Raw genomic sequence first — 14,506 nt, 5'->3', positions numbered from 1 at the left:
TCCTTTTTTTTCCCGCCCAAAATGAGATTACTAGGTCAAAGGACTTAAGCGTTTCCAGTTATTGACACGTCTTACCAAACTATATTTTAAGAAAAGGAGTCCTCGTTTACTCTCTTAAAGCATTGTTGAGTGTCTATTTCATTTCTCTGTCACAAGCTTCTCAGACTGTTATTAAATGTAATAGACACTTGAGAGTCATTTTCTTGTCCTCAGTGCAGTGTTGACATTGTCATCTTCTTGAAGTACTCTTTCTTTTAATTTTAGTGACAAATAATCCTTCATGGCTTTCTTCGTTATCTTTGGTCCTTCTCCGTCTAGTTGATAGTATTATTACCACTAATTATACTTAAAATTTATCACTCCTTTGTTGTGTTTTCTACACGTTTTGAAACGTGTAACATAGCTGATCCTTAGAACAATTTTATGGGCTAGGTACTTCTGTTATCTCCATGAGCCATAATTCACATTCAGGAACTGTTTGCAAAGCCCATTTCTTTACATTTTTTTGCTCTGCCTTTTCCCCATTTTATTGGCTACTCTTCTGCTTGTCTCTGAAATGTTACTTTTTTCGTCAGATTTGAGCCTTAGCCTTTTTTCTCCTTTTGTATGTTTTTTTTTCTAGAGAAATCCATTTAATCATTATCTTTAATGTGCATATTTACTTTGATGGCTCCCACTTTACATCTTCACCCAGTTCTTTCCTGAAAGCCACACCCATATTTCCAGCTGCCTGCACGACTGAAGCAACTTAGCATGCATGCATGCATTGGAGAAGGAAATGGCAACCTAATCCAGTGTTCTTGCCTGGAGAAGCCCAGGGACAGACCAGTCTGGTGGGCTGCCATCTATGAAGTCGCACAGAGTCGGACACGACTGAAGCGACTTAGCAGCAGAGGCAGCTCGACATTTTTCCTCTTCCATGTCCCATAGATATCTTAAGCATAACATGTCTAAAACTGTATCCATCATTAGAAGTATTCGTGAGGTGTTTGTTTCACAGTGATTAAGAGCATGCTTCTGTGTGCTGTGCTTCGTCATTCAGTCTTGTCTCTTTCTTTGTGACCCCATGGACTATAACCTGCCAGGTTTCTTTGTCCATGGCAATTCTTCAGGCAAGAATACTGGTGGGTTGGCATGCCCTTCTCCAGGGGATCTTCCCAACCCAGGAATTGAACCCAGGTCTTCCGCATTGCAGGCAGATTCTTTACCGTCTGAGCTACCAGGGAAGCCCAAGAATACTGCAGAAGATAGCCTATCCCTTCTGCAGGGGATCTTCCTGACCAGGAATCGAACCAGGGTCTCCTGGATTGCAGGCGGATTCTTTACCAGCTGAGCTACCAGGGAAGCCTGATTAAGAGCATAGTTCAAGCTAAATGAATGGGTTTTATATCTTAGCCTTACTGCTCATCTTGGCCAGCTAGCTTACATATTTTCTTTGTGTTTCAGTTTCCGCATCTGTAAAATGGAGATAATAATAGAGCCTACTTCATGTGATTGTTGAGTCTTAAATGAGAGAAAACTTTGAAGAATGCCTGGTACATAGTAAATGTTCAATAAATGTTAGCCAGTGCTTTCAACATCATTCCCTTCCTCTTTTCTCCAATTTACTCCTCCAGTATTACCTATCCACCTCACAGATGTGTCCAAGCGAAAATTTGAGTGGTATTCTTGACTTCTCCCTGCCCCCAACTTCTGTTAATCAGTCACCAAATTCTGTCTGGTCATCTCAGTATCTATTAAAATTCTCATTTTTAAAATGATCTCTGCTTCTATATGGAGAAGGCAATAGCAACCCACTCCAGTACTCTTGCCTGGTAAATCCCGTGGACGGAGGAGCCTGGTAGGCTGCAGTCCGTGGGGTCGCTAGGAGTCGGACACGACTGAAGCGACTTAGCAGCAACAGCAGCAGCTGCTTCTATATTGTTTTACCTGAACTTTTACAATACTATACTTCTACCATTCTAATTCTAGTCCTGGCTCCTTATATTCTGTTTTCTGTGTTGTAACCAGATGATGGCTCAAAAGAACAAGTGTCTATTAATGTCAGTTTCCTGCTTAAAACTTTTCAGGGTCTTAAATGGGGAGAGTGGGGTTGGGAGTTACTGTCATGATCCACTTACCTCATCATTATCATCTCTTACTGCCACCTCTGTTACCCCTGGTCCCTAGGTTTTTGCTCCAGTCAACACTAAGGTACTTGGTAGTATTCTAAAATCACAGTTCTTCTCATGTCTCCAGACCTTTGTGTACATTTTCTCTTGACATTGATGAAATTTCTCTCTTTGCTTAGTGAAATCTTATTTTATTCTTAAGATCTCAGTTTATGTGTCACTTCTTCAGGAGACTTCCTTAACTTCTATGTCACTCCCAGAGTGTTCAGAGAGCATTTTGTGCCTTCTCTGGAAAGCACCTCAAATGTAGTGGCTGTGTCTATTTCACCATTTCAAAACTACAATCAGTGTACTACTGGACACTTGTATTAGTACTCAGTAAATATTTGCTGAGTGATAAATATATGAAGTAGAATTTTTAAGGAATCACTAATATTTAAAGCTAGTGGAGGTGATGGAATTCCAGTTGAGCTATTTCAAATCCTCAAAGGTGATGCTGTGAAAGTGCTGCACTCAATATGCCAGCAAATTTGGAAAACTCAGCAGTGGCCACAGGACTGGAAAAGGTCAGTTTTCATTCCAATCCCAAAGAAAGGCAATGCCAAAGAATGCTCAAACTACCACACAATTGGACTCATCTCACACGCTAGTAAAGTAATGCTCAAAATTCTCCAAGCCAGGCTTCAGCAATACCTGAACCGTGAACTTCCTGATGTTCAAGCTGGTTTTAGAAAAGGCAGAGGAACCAGAGATCAAATTGCCAACATCCACTGGATCATGGAAAAAGCAAGAGAGTTCCAGAAAAACATCTATTTCTGCTTTATTGACTATGCCAAAGCCTTTGACTGTGTGGATCACAATAAACTGTGGACAATTTTTCAGGAGATGGGAATACCAGACCACCTGATCTGCCTCTTGAGAAATTTGTACGCAGGTCAGGAAGCACCAGTTAGAACTGGACATGGAACAACAGACTGGTTCCAAATAGGAAAAGAAGTACATCAAGGCTGTATATTGTCACCCTGCTTATTTAACTTATATGCAGAGTACATCATGAGAAACGCTGGACTGGAAGAAACACAAGCTGGAATCAAGATTGCCAGGAGAAATATGAATAACCTCAGATATGCAGATGACACCACCCTTATGGCAGAAAGTGAAGAGGAACTCAAAAGCCTCTTGATGAAAGTCAAAGTGGAGAGTGAAAAATTTGGCTTAAAGCTCAACATTCAGAAAACGAAGATCATGGCATCCGGTCCCATCACTTCATGGGAAATAGATGGGTAAACGGTGGAAACAGTGTCAGACTTTATTTTTCTGGGCTCCCAAATCACTGCAGATGGTGACTGCAGCCATGAAATTCAAAGACGCTTACTCCTTGGAAGGAAAGTTATGTCCAACCTAGATAGCACATTCAAAAGCAGACACATTACTTTGACAACAAAGGTCCATCTAGTCAAGGCTACGATTTTTCCTGTGGTCATGTATGGATGTGAGAGTTGGACTGTGAAGAAGGCTGAGCACGGAAGAATTGATGCTTTTGAACTGTGGTGTTGGAGAAGACTCTTGAGAGTCCCTTGGACTGCAAGGAGATCCAACCAGTCCATTCTGAAGGAGATCAGCCCTGGGATTTCTTTGGAAGGAATGATGCTCAAGCTGAAACTCCAGTACTTTGGCCACCTCATGCGAAGAGTTGACTCATTGGAAAAGACTCTGATGCTGGGAGGGATTGAGGGCAGGAGGAGAAGGGGACGACAGAGGATGAGATGGCTGGATGGCATCACTCACTTGATGGACGTGAGTCTGAATGAACTCCGGGAGTTGGTGATGGACAGGGAGGCCTGACGTGCCGAGATTCATGGGATCACAAAGAGTCGGACACGACTGAGCGACTGAACTGAACTGAACTGAATATTTAACTATAATATGTTTTTACTTAGCTTCTTTGATTTCTGTTGAAAGAAAGCGAAAGTTGCTCAGTTGTGTCAACTTTTTCCCGACCCCATGAACTATACAATCTATGGAATTCTCCAGGCCAGAAAACTGGAGTGGGTAGCTGTTCCGTTTTCCATGGGATCTTCCCAAACCAGGGATCGAACTGAGGTCTCCTGCATTGCAGGCAGATTCATTACCAGCTGAGTTAACAGAGAAAGCTCCTTGCCAGGAATAATTTTTACATTATTTTACATTATTTTAAAATGTGCTTCATGCACATTTTAGGAATTCAGTTCTATTGCTCTGGTGTTTTTGATTCAGACCTTTTATATTTATTTGAGTCTCTAATCTCCAGGGATATCTATCTTTTGTTGTTGCCATAAAAAAACAGTCTCTTTTTGTGCCCAAAATTTTTACATTTATTTGCTGTTTGTTTTCTTCATGGCTCCTTACTCAGTCTTACTTTTTGTTGTAGTTTTGTTTGGGTTTTAAATTCTTTTGAATAACTTTTAGGGATACTTTATATGGTAAAAAATACTATTTGTCGTGCTGCAGATGTTTAAGCCTTTTATTTTGGTTTTAAAGGGGGAGTTTCTATTTGTGTTTATTTTGTTAATAATTGGTATCCCTACATATCCTTTAGACTTCACAACAGCTGACTTAGGTAAGAATTCTGAGGCTTAGGATAATTAAGTTAATTGTCCCAAAGATTTTCATGCCTTTCTGACTCTAAGCTCATGGTCTTAGCTTCTACTTTCACTCCTCCAGTATTCTGGGTTTATTAGGTGCTTTGATTATGACTGACTCTATCCCCAAATACTTAAAACCAAATAGGACACTAGGAACTGGCTTCTGAATTGGCTTCACGCACATTTTAGGAATTCAGTTCTTTTGCTCTGGTGTTTTTGATTCAGATCTTTTATATTTATTTGAGTCTCTAATCTCCAGGGATATCTTATCTTTTGTTGTTGCCATAAAAAAAGTCTCTTTTTGTGCCCAAAAATACCCCCTCTTTTTCTGCTGTCATAAATTTCCCTATGTTTTGCTGTCATGTTACATACATAGCATATTCTTGGTTTTTAAAAATTATGTAAAATATACATTGCATAGGTCAGATGCAAACTATAACTGTAAAGTTTTGCATTAACTTTGGCACAGTTGAGTTGGTCTTGGTTAATTCAGTTATTCACAGTGATTATTGAGTTTTTGTTGTTGTAAAGTTGCTAAGTTGTGTCCAACTGTTTGTGACCCCATGAACTGTGCAGCGCGCCAGGCTTCCCAGTCTTTCACTATTTCCTGGAGTTTGCTCAAACTCCTGTTCATTGAGTCAATGATGCTATTCAGCCGTCTCATCCTCTGTTGTCCCCTTCTTCTCCTGCCTTCAGTCTTTCCCAGCATCATGATTTTTTCCAGTGAGTTGGCTCTTTGCGTCAGGTGGCCAAACTATTGGAGCTTCAGCTTCAGTATCAGTAATGAATATTCAGGGTTGATTTCCTTTAACAGTGACTGGTTTGATCTCCTTGCAGTCCAAGGGACTCTCAAGAGTCTTCTCCAGCACCACAGTTTGAAAGCATCAATTCTTCGGTGTTCAGCCTTCTTTATGATCCAGCACTCATATCTGTATATGACTACTGGAAAAACCATAGCTTTGACTATACAGACCTTTGTCAGCAAAGTGATGTGTCTGCTTTTTAATATGCTGTCTAGGTTGGTCATTGCTTTTCTTCCAAGGAGCAAGTATCTTTAAATTTCATGGCTGCAGTCACCATCTGCAGTGATTTTTGGAGCCCCCCCAAAATAAAATCTGTCACTGTTTCGATTGCTTCCCCATCTATTTGCCATGAAGTGATAGGACCAGATGCCATGACCTTAGTTTTTTGAATATTGAGTTTCAAGCCAGCTTTTTCAGTCTCCTCTTTCACTTTCATCAAGAGGCTCTTTGGTTCCTCTTCACTTTCTGCCATTAGGATGATATCATCTGCATATCTGAGGTTGTTGATATTTCTCCTGGCAATCTTGATTCCAGCTTGTGCTTCATCCAGCCTAGCATTTCACATGAAGTACTCTGCATAGAAGTTAAATAATCAGGGTGACAATATACAGTCTTGACATAACTCCTTTCCCAATTTGGAACCAGTCCGTTGTTCCATGTCCAGTTTATATATTGCTTCTTGAGCTGCGTACAGGTTTCTCTGGAGGCAATTAAGGTGGTCTGGTACTCCCATCTCTGCAGTTTGTTGTGATCGACACAGTCAAAGGCTTTAAGAATAGTCAGTTAAGCAGATATAGGTGTTTTTCTGAAATTCTCATACTTTTTTTTAATGATCCAGTGGATGTTGGCAATTTTGATCTCTGATACCTCTGCCTTTTCTAAATCCAGCTTGTACACCTGGAAATTCTCAGTTCATGTACTGTTGAAGCCTAGCTTGAAGGATTTTGAGAATTACCTTGCTAGCATGTGAAATAGGTGTAATTGTACCTGTATTTGTTTTCTCTTCCTGATAAATTTGATGCTTTTATTTTTGTATAATGTCTTTTTAATCTCTTGTGACAGTTATTTACTTAAAGTCTGTTTTGTCTGATACAAGTATGGCTATTCTTGCTTTCTTGGTTACCGTATGCATGGAATGTCTTTTTTCAGTCTTTTACTTTCAGTCTTTGTGTATCCTTAAATCTAAACTGTCTCTCATAGATAGCATATAGTTGGATCTTGTATTTTTATCCATTTACCTACTTTCTCTTTTGATTGGCAACTTCAGTTTATTTGCAATTAAAATAATTACTGCTAGGGAAAGACTGTTACTATTTTGTTCATTTTTTGTCTGTCTTGTAGCTTTTTCCACTTTTTTTCCTCTGGTCTTTGTGTTTCATTGATTTTTTTTTTTTAATGTTTTATAGGGTTTGATTCTTTGATTCTGCTTTGATTCTTTTCTCATTTCCTTTTTAGGTATCCTCTATAGGTGTTTTCCTTGTGCTTACCATAATGTTAATAATATATTTTAAGCTGATAACTTGAAAAACTCTACTCTTTTACTTCTCTCCCCTTTACCACACTTGATCTCTGTTACAGATTACATCTGTTTATATTCATCATATATGAGTGTTTGTTAGCCCATGTATATGTATGTATGTTCATTAACATACTTGATAGTTATACTTATTTTTGTACTTTTGTCTTTTAACTTCTGTAGTAGAATTAAAAGCGGTTGTAGTTTTTTAAAGTTCTTTTAGAAACAATTATTAGTGTTTAGCGTTTCTTATATATTGTTTTGTGACAAAATTCTAAATTTTATGTTTCAAAATTATTTTAAAACCTCTTTTATGATAAATGTCTATATAAGTTGAGTAAATCTAACAAAATTTTTTCTTAAACAGAATTCTAAGACTGATGATCAGCCATACAGAAGAATATATTGAACTTACAGTTTTCTGAAGAATCAGTTCAAAGATCTCAGAAATACAAAAGGTAATGAAATAATTGTATCTTGAAATGTGCTTTGAAATGACACTTCCCTAGGAAAATGAGTTGGGGAGAGTCAGTGCTAAATTATGATTTTTCATAGTGGAATTCAGTAGATGATGGGCTAAAGATACTTTTCAGAGCAGAAGCAAGTGCTTTTAATAATTACATTGGGACTACTCAAATAAATTGGGACTGTGTAGTCACCTCACCTAAAACAGAAAGAATCAAGAAGTAGTAAGAGGTATTAGAGATGTGCAGTTAACTACCAAAGGAAGGAGTTAACGAGATGAAAGGGGTTGAAGGTAGAATATGGAGATCAGAGAACTTTAGTTTTTTAATAAGTCTTGTAAAATTTTTTGGACACTTTAAACTTTGAACAGTTATACATTTGTGAAAATCAACACTAAGTTTTAAAACGAGAGAGGGGAATTAATGAAAGATCTTGAAATACCAACTGTACACAATTGACAAGTTGTTTTTCTGTGAAAGGGACCAGAAAAGGAGGACGGTACCTGAAGGAGATTGGTGGGTCAAGGAAGTTTTGTGTTTCATTTTTTCTTTAAGATTTTTCACTAAGATTTTGATCAGAATAATGCAGTTTTGGAGGGAGAAATTAGTGATATAGAAATGGAAAGCTTTGAGAAAGAGAGCAGATGGGATTCAGAGGACAAGTAGTATCATATCATTAGATACTGCATGATTTATTTTTAATGCAGAATGTGTTACATTGTTTATGAATTCTTTTCCAAAGATGGACTGCCAGGTACTGAGATTTTCTGTTAGTTACCTGTAATGTTGTGTGCTGAATTTAAAACATACCTGCTTCCATGTTGGCAAACTTTGAATTGCTTATACAGTTTATTAGTTATTAATAGCTTCCCCTTTGATAAATTTTTCAAAAAGTTGTTTTTAAAATGATGTTTATAAAAAACTTATACCATCCTGCCCTCTGTGTTGTGATAAAATAGTAATGTGGTGCTTACTCAGCTGGGAATTCCTATCACTGAATGACTTTGAGCTCAAGTTGCTTATGTAAAGGAGCATTCGATTCCTAGCTGTAACTTGATCCTTTACATAATTTAATTTGTTCCAACTACTGTAACTGCTCCTTTTAAAGACATTTTATTGCATACCATACTGGTCTATTAATGTCAATATTTAAGAAACAAGAGTTTTAACAATAATATTTAATCTGTATTAGAAATTCCTTGTGTGAGTAGGAACTTCACATGTCTTCTAAAATTGAGTCCTTAGAATTCATAGCATGACATGTGTAAACTATACCTAGTCTTTTAGTACTGAAAACGTGGGTCCTAGAATTGTACCGACACAGTAACTGTGGCTGCTCCCACATTACCACTTTGTTTTGTTAATCAAGGGGAATCTTCTAAAAGTTACTTTACTTAGTTGGGCCTACTTCACTTCTTCCTTTTATCTTTCCCTTAAATATAGCATGCCTATCAATTGGCTGGACAAGTAGAGAAAAGATCTTGGACTAAGCTATCAGAGATGTAATTTTATGTTGCTCAATTAGTTGGACAGCAAATAGTGTTTGGAAAAATTCTGTTAACCAACAATAATAAAATAGCTTAAGAAAGCATCAGTCTGTCTTCTAAAGCATTTTGGATTCACCTCCTTTAGAGTCAGCATGGTCCCTCTTGTATAGTCTTTAAGTCCTTATTCTTTGGGTCTTTTTTTTCCCTCTAGTTTGCCCTATTCTGTCTTCTCATAATTAAACAGATGGATACTTGGTGCCATATAAGGCTCAAATCTGATCTTTTAACTTTAAACTGGAACTGTTCTTTTTTAATTCACCCAGGTTGGCTCTGTTACCTTTGGACTGTTCTTTCTGTTCTAGTGATAGAACCAAACTCTGTTATTATCATGATGATAAGTATGTCTGTTGGACCAAAGGGCTGTACTTAGGTGATCTTTAAAGTCTCTTCTAACTCTGAAATTCTGTAATTTTGTGTTGTATTTGCTGATGTTGACCCAGACACTTAAAATCACTGTTTTATCCTGAAGTTAGTTCCTTTTATTTTTCTTAACCACCATCCCCCCTCCCCCCACCCCATTATCCTCCCCACTATCTTTTAAGAACTCTTAGCCCTGCACAGTTCCACTTCTGCAGCCATAACCACATAGGCAACCCAGCATCATTTATCAAGAGTTATTGTCTTCTTGTCATGAATGTACATTTGATTGAGTATTTTAGAATCTCATGTTCTTTAATACTGTCTGGTTCAGAGTGACAGATCAATTTACACTATTTTCTAAATTTTATATAAAGTTTCTTTTGGCTCAAAACTGTTAGGATATTAGAATTAAGGTGTTTATTCAATATTTAACTCATGACTGTATCTTTTATGGGTAAAACCTGCCTTCTACTTTAGAAAAACTGTATAGAATATAGAGAGAAATTTTAGGCTTATGATTGAGTTTTAAAGCAGTAATTTTTTTAAAGCAGTAAATTTTAATTCTTTCGGTGTGAATATGAAACTTTATAATAAGGCTGTTCTTCAGTTTACTTGCCTTCACCCCCTTACTACTCCTGTTATCTCTCAGTTTATACTCTGGTAATGAAAACTTTCAGTTGTAATATACCTACATTTTTCTCTAAAGAGAAAAGTTCCTCAAATATGATGTCCTCTGATCTCATAATGGCCTGTGCCTTTGCGTATCACTGTTCTTGTGGCCTAGAATCCTGTCAACTATTACCTCTTGTCCTTTACCCTGTTACATCTGAAACTTAAATGGTCATACAGATCACATGGGGACCTTGTTAAAATTGTGGATTCTGCTTTACTAGGACTAGAGCTGGTCTCAAGATTCTGTATTTTAACAAGCTCTCTGATGATGATGTCGGTCTCAGAACCACAGTTTCGATAACAGGAATCTCTGCTGCCTGACAATATGACTGTCATCAAGAATATTTCCTCTGACTCCCCCCATATACCTTTATTATCCCTGTTTCTGTAATTATTTAGTTATCTGCCTCCCTATTTAATTGCAGATTTTTGCCTATAATGATTGTATCTTTCATCCTTGTATTTCCAAAGCTAACTGTACTGTTTAATAGAAAATAGGCTTTTAGCAAATGTTTATCACCCATTAGCTGGTGTTCTTAAAGCTTACTTACCTAGACTGACATATGTAGCCTACTTACATAGTTATATAGTTATAATCTATACTGAATATAGTGGCTTTTTGATTATTATAGAAAGGAAATGAATTATGGTCTTCAATTTTTTTTCCTCTGTAGCTCTTTATATAGAAGAAAACAAAACCTCAAATGTGCCTCAGCTAAGGATTATTTTCTTGAAAATAATCTTCTAGCCCTTTGTAGAAACAAAAACATTTTGAAATCTCTATGATAAACATACAGTGTTTCTCAAATTATTTAATACTATGTTTGTAGAAATAAGTTTTTTGGAAAACTAATGACCATTTACTTTTCCTTCCACTCAAGGAGAAGTACAAATGTCTACCACAAGACGAAAACGTAACATGTTATGTTGTTTACCGTAAGCTGTAGTAAAATGAGCTCACTTGTTGACAGGTATGTTTTTAGAGACTCATTTATTTTGGATTATGTAAAGCTATTTTAAAAATTCACTGTTAGAGTAATGGTCTGTATCACTGACAAAAGAAGTATTATGCTTAATCATTAATACTATTATACTTACCTTCTGTATTGAGCAAATGTCATGTAATAGTAAAATGTATTATCTAGAGCCAAAGTCAACAGCATGTCGCTTGTGTTCTGAATGGATCTTGAGCTGTAATTTTGAGTGGTTTGGTCAGAACTATTCTGAAAGGAATCATGACAGTTTCAGGGGTTTCCTTGGCACTTTCTGGAATCATCTGTCTCCTTATCTATTGGTCCTAACTTCAGCCTGTTAAACGTCTTAGCATGTGTGACTCATAAGAGGTAACTGTAATTATTAATAGGATTTTTTTAGTTGAAATTATAATCTTTAAATCTTACTCTTGGTAAAGGATAGGCCTCCTTGTTTCTTTGATTTTAAGACTTCTTTAACTTTTTTTTTTTAACTTTTTAACATGTTTGACACTAGAATTCATCTTAGAGTAGGCTTATCAGAGTTTAATTGGTAGTATTTTTAAATTCCTTAGTGGACATAATAATGGACTTCCCTGGTGTCTCAGACAGTAAAGCGTCTGCCTGCAGTGCAGGAGACCCGAGTTCAGTCACTGGATCGGGAAGATCTCCTGGAGAAGGAAATGGCAACCCACTCCAGTATTCTTGCCTGGAAAATCCCATGGATGGAGGAGCCTGGTAGGCTACAGTCTGTGGGGTTGCAAAGAGTCGGACACGACTGAGCAACTTCACTTTCAGTTTCACTTTTAGTGGACATAATAAGTCTTATCATCAGTGGTATCTTAAATTTGATGAAATACAATGACAGCTTTTTAAAAATACCTACTCTGAGAGCTAACATGCAGAGCACTTTCTTTGTTTTAACTTCATTTAACTTCACAATAATTCCATGAGATTTTACAGATGAGGGATCTGTAGGTCAGAGAGGTTAAATAGCTTGTTTTAAGGTCACATAGTAAATAATAAGCTGGAGTTATGACCTGTGTTGATCTCTCTGCCTCTAAAGTTCCTGTGCTTTTATTTTAGTATACTGTGTGATTTTTCCATAGGGGATTCTTTAAGCATTTTATAGCTAGACTTGTGCACAAAGTGACTTTTGACATCGAGAGGCAGCTTCCTTCCCTTTTCTGTGAGGTAAATAGTGAAGGTACATACTTTACCAGAGCTTAAGACCTGAAGGGCAAGGAGTTTCCTCAGGGAGCCCTGCCATAGACTGGGCTGTGTATAGTTTCAAGTGGAATCTGTGTGTAGTCTTCTCAGAAAAAAATGTTTCTTCACTACTCCTGAGGCATTACATATGATTTCAGTGTTGTGCTTTTGATTGATTTCCAGTTCCCATTCTAGATAATATGACATCTAGGGATGACATCAGAGTGTTCAGACATAAAGCAGTGGTTCTTAATGAGTTCATTTTCTCTCTGAATGTCATGAAAGTTAATGGACTCCCTCCTCAATGATGTGCATTTACATGTAGAATTTTTTATAAATTTTAGTGTTTACATGGAACCCCAAAAGTTTGCTATGATAGATTTGTAGATGATCTCAATTGTGGGACTCATAGGCACTTTATAGGCCACAGAGAGATGTGGTTAAAGGAATCAGTAGTGAGTTCATGTAAAAGATCATAAGTCACTTGAAACTATTTAATATTGCCCCTTAGGTTAAGAAGTTAGCCACCAGGTCTCTAGATTTCAGAGAGACTTGTGTTAGAATGCTCTTCCCCTCAGTCTTCCCTTAACCAATCCCTTCTTGTCTTTTAGATCTCAGCTCAAATGTTCCCACTTCAAGTCCTTCCCTAACCACACAGATTAAAATAACCACCCAGTAATAAACACATCTCTTCTTTAAAAATAAAAAACAGTTCATACATTTTCATGTTGATTTGTTTTTTTCTACTAGAAAGTAAGCTGTAGGGGAGCAGGGGCCTATATGTCTAGCTAACTGCTTGGTAGCCATATCTAGAACCAAACAATGCATGAGAGTGCTAGCGAAAAAAAAATGTTTGTCAAATGAATCAGTAATGAATGAAATTATATCAATATAAGTTAACATGCTAGATATTGTGATGTCTGAGTGATTTGTGTTTTATAAAGCAAATGTCTATTTTTAAAATGTGCGACTATAATATGATTTTAAGTGAATCATTTTTATAATGGCAAATACACTGATTTTCTCTAGGTTTTCACTAGTTACTAAAAGCTTGAAATAAGATATTTAACTTTTGGTTAAATTCTTGTTTATTCTAATAAACTTTTTAAAATATAAAACATAGTTGAACTTTTTCTGTATGTATTAGAAAACAGGTTAATAGTTATTGGGTTTGAATTTGTGCAATCTGTAACTCTACAAAGATCCTAGGCTATAACTGATTGATTTACATTTTGTTTTAGTATTGCTGTTGCTAAGTGAATCTGCTCTTATTTTCTGTATCTTTCTTTTTCTTTTAGAGATGATGGTAGTATTTTTGATGGGTTGGTGGAAGAAGATGACAAGGACAAAGCAAAAAGGTAATTAAACTTATGATGTAGTATAGTAAAAAAATAAGTAACAAGTAAATGTAATGGTAAATAAATAGTAAATCAGTGATTTCCAAAAGCTGACTGCCTTAAGAACTTAGATATGTTAGAAGGGAGAAGAGCTGAGGATATCAGTGTGTAGTTTATAAATTAAATAAAATTTTCCTCTAAAAGTGCCTCTCTCACCCACCGTATCACATTATGGCACATAGTATTTACCTGACAGACATCACTGGGGACGTAAGCCTTCAATCACTTGCTAAGAGACGGTTTGCCTAGAGTCATCATTGTAGTTACTATTTTTCCTGAACCTACTCTATTCTTTGGAAGCAATTTATCTAGTATAGCACACCTTCAGAGCAGAGATGGGAGAATTAAGTTTCACCCCCCGTGGGGGGATCTTATACTCCAGTGCTATGTTATTTATTCAGTTACTTAGTTTGTTCCAGCTTTGGCATTTGGAGGTCTTTCAGGGTTGGCTTCTCTGTGCCTTTTGACATGCCTCCATTCTCCAATAGAAGGGAAAATAGATGATGGGGGAGGACAGGGAGAATTGATGGAGAGGTGTCATCAAGTAGGTGAGCGGATGGCGTCTAGAGCCATGGTGGTGGTGGTGAGGGTTTAACCTTAAATATGGGCCTTGATGGTAATTAAAGTAGCAGGGGGGAGGGTCCAGGTAGCATTACAGCCAAGTTTGTAGTCATTGAGAGTGAGCAGTACTTTTCTGGTTTTTTCCCAGTCACATTGAACTATGTTGGTGCTTAGATGAGGGTAGAGGGTGTTGTAGCATTACATTCAGAAACAAAAAATAAACATGTAATAGTTCCTACACATCTGTTTTAGCAAAATAAAAGGTACTGGG

At 37.0% G+C, this 14,506-nt stretch overlaps 1 protein-coding gene across 6 annotated transcripts in view; it reads left to right on the top strand.

Moving 5' to 3' along the window:
- CLOCK (clock circadian regulator) overlaps nt 1-14,506 on the top strand; it is a 111,340-nt gene that overhangs the window by 34,026 nt on the left and 62,808 nt on the right. For all 6 annotated transcript variants that reach the window (XM_027544527.1, XM_027544530.1, XM_027544532.1 and 3 more), the window contains 3 exons: nt 7,422-7,512; nt 10,979-11,068; nt 13,576-13,635. In XM_027544527.1, the coding sequence (XP_027400328.1) occupies nt 11,022-11,068; nt 13,576-13,635 (107 nt within the window). In that variant the 5' untranslated portion in view covers nt 7,422-7,512; nt 10,979-11,021. The remainder of the gene's footprint in view (nt 1-7,421; nt 7,513-10,978; nt 11,069-13,575; nt 13,636-14,506) is intronic.

This window comes from Bos indicus x Bos taurus, chromosome 6 (assembly GCF_003369695.1).
Source record: "Bos indicus x Bos taurus breed Angus x Brahman F1 hybrid chromosome 6, Bos_hybrid_MaternalHap_v2.0, whole genome shotgun sequence".
Classification (NCBI taxonomy): Eukaryota; Metazoa; Chordata; class Mammalia; order Artiodactyla; family Bovidae; genus Bos; species Bos indicus x Bos taurus.
The sequence above is the reverse complement of the archived record's forward strand: the minus strand, read 5'-3'. Positions and strand labels throughout refer to the sequence as shown.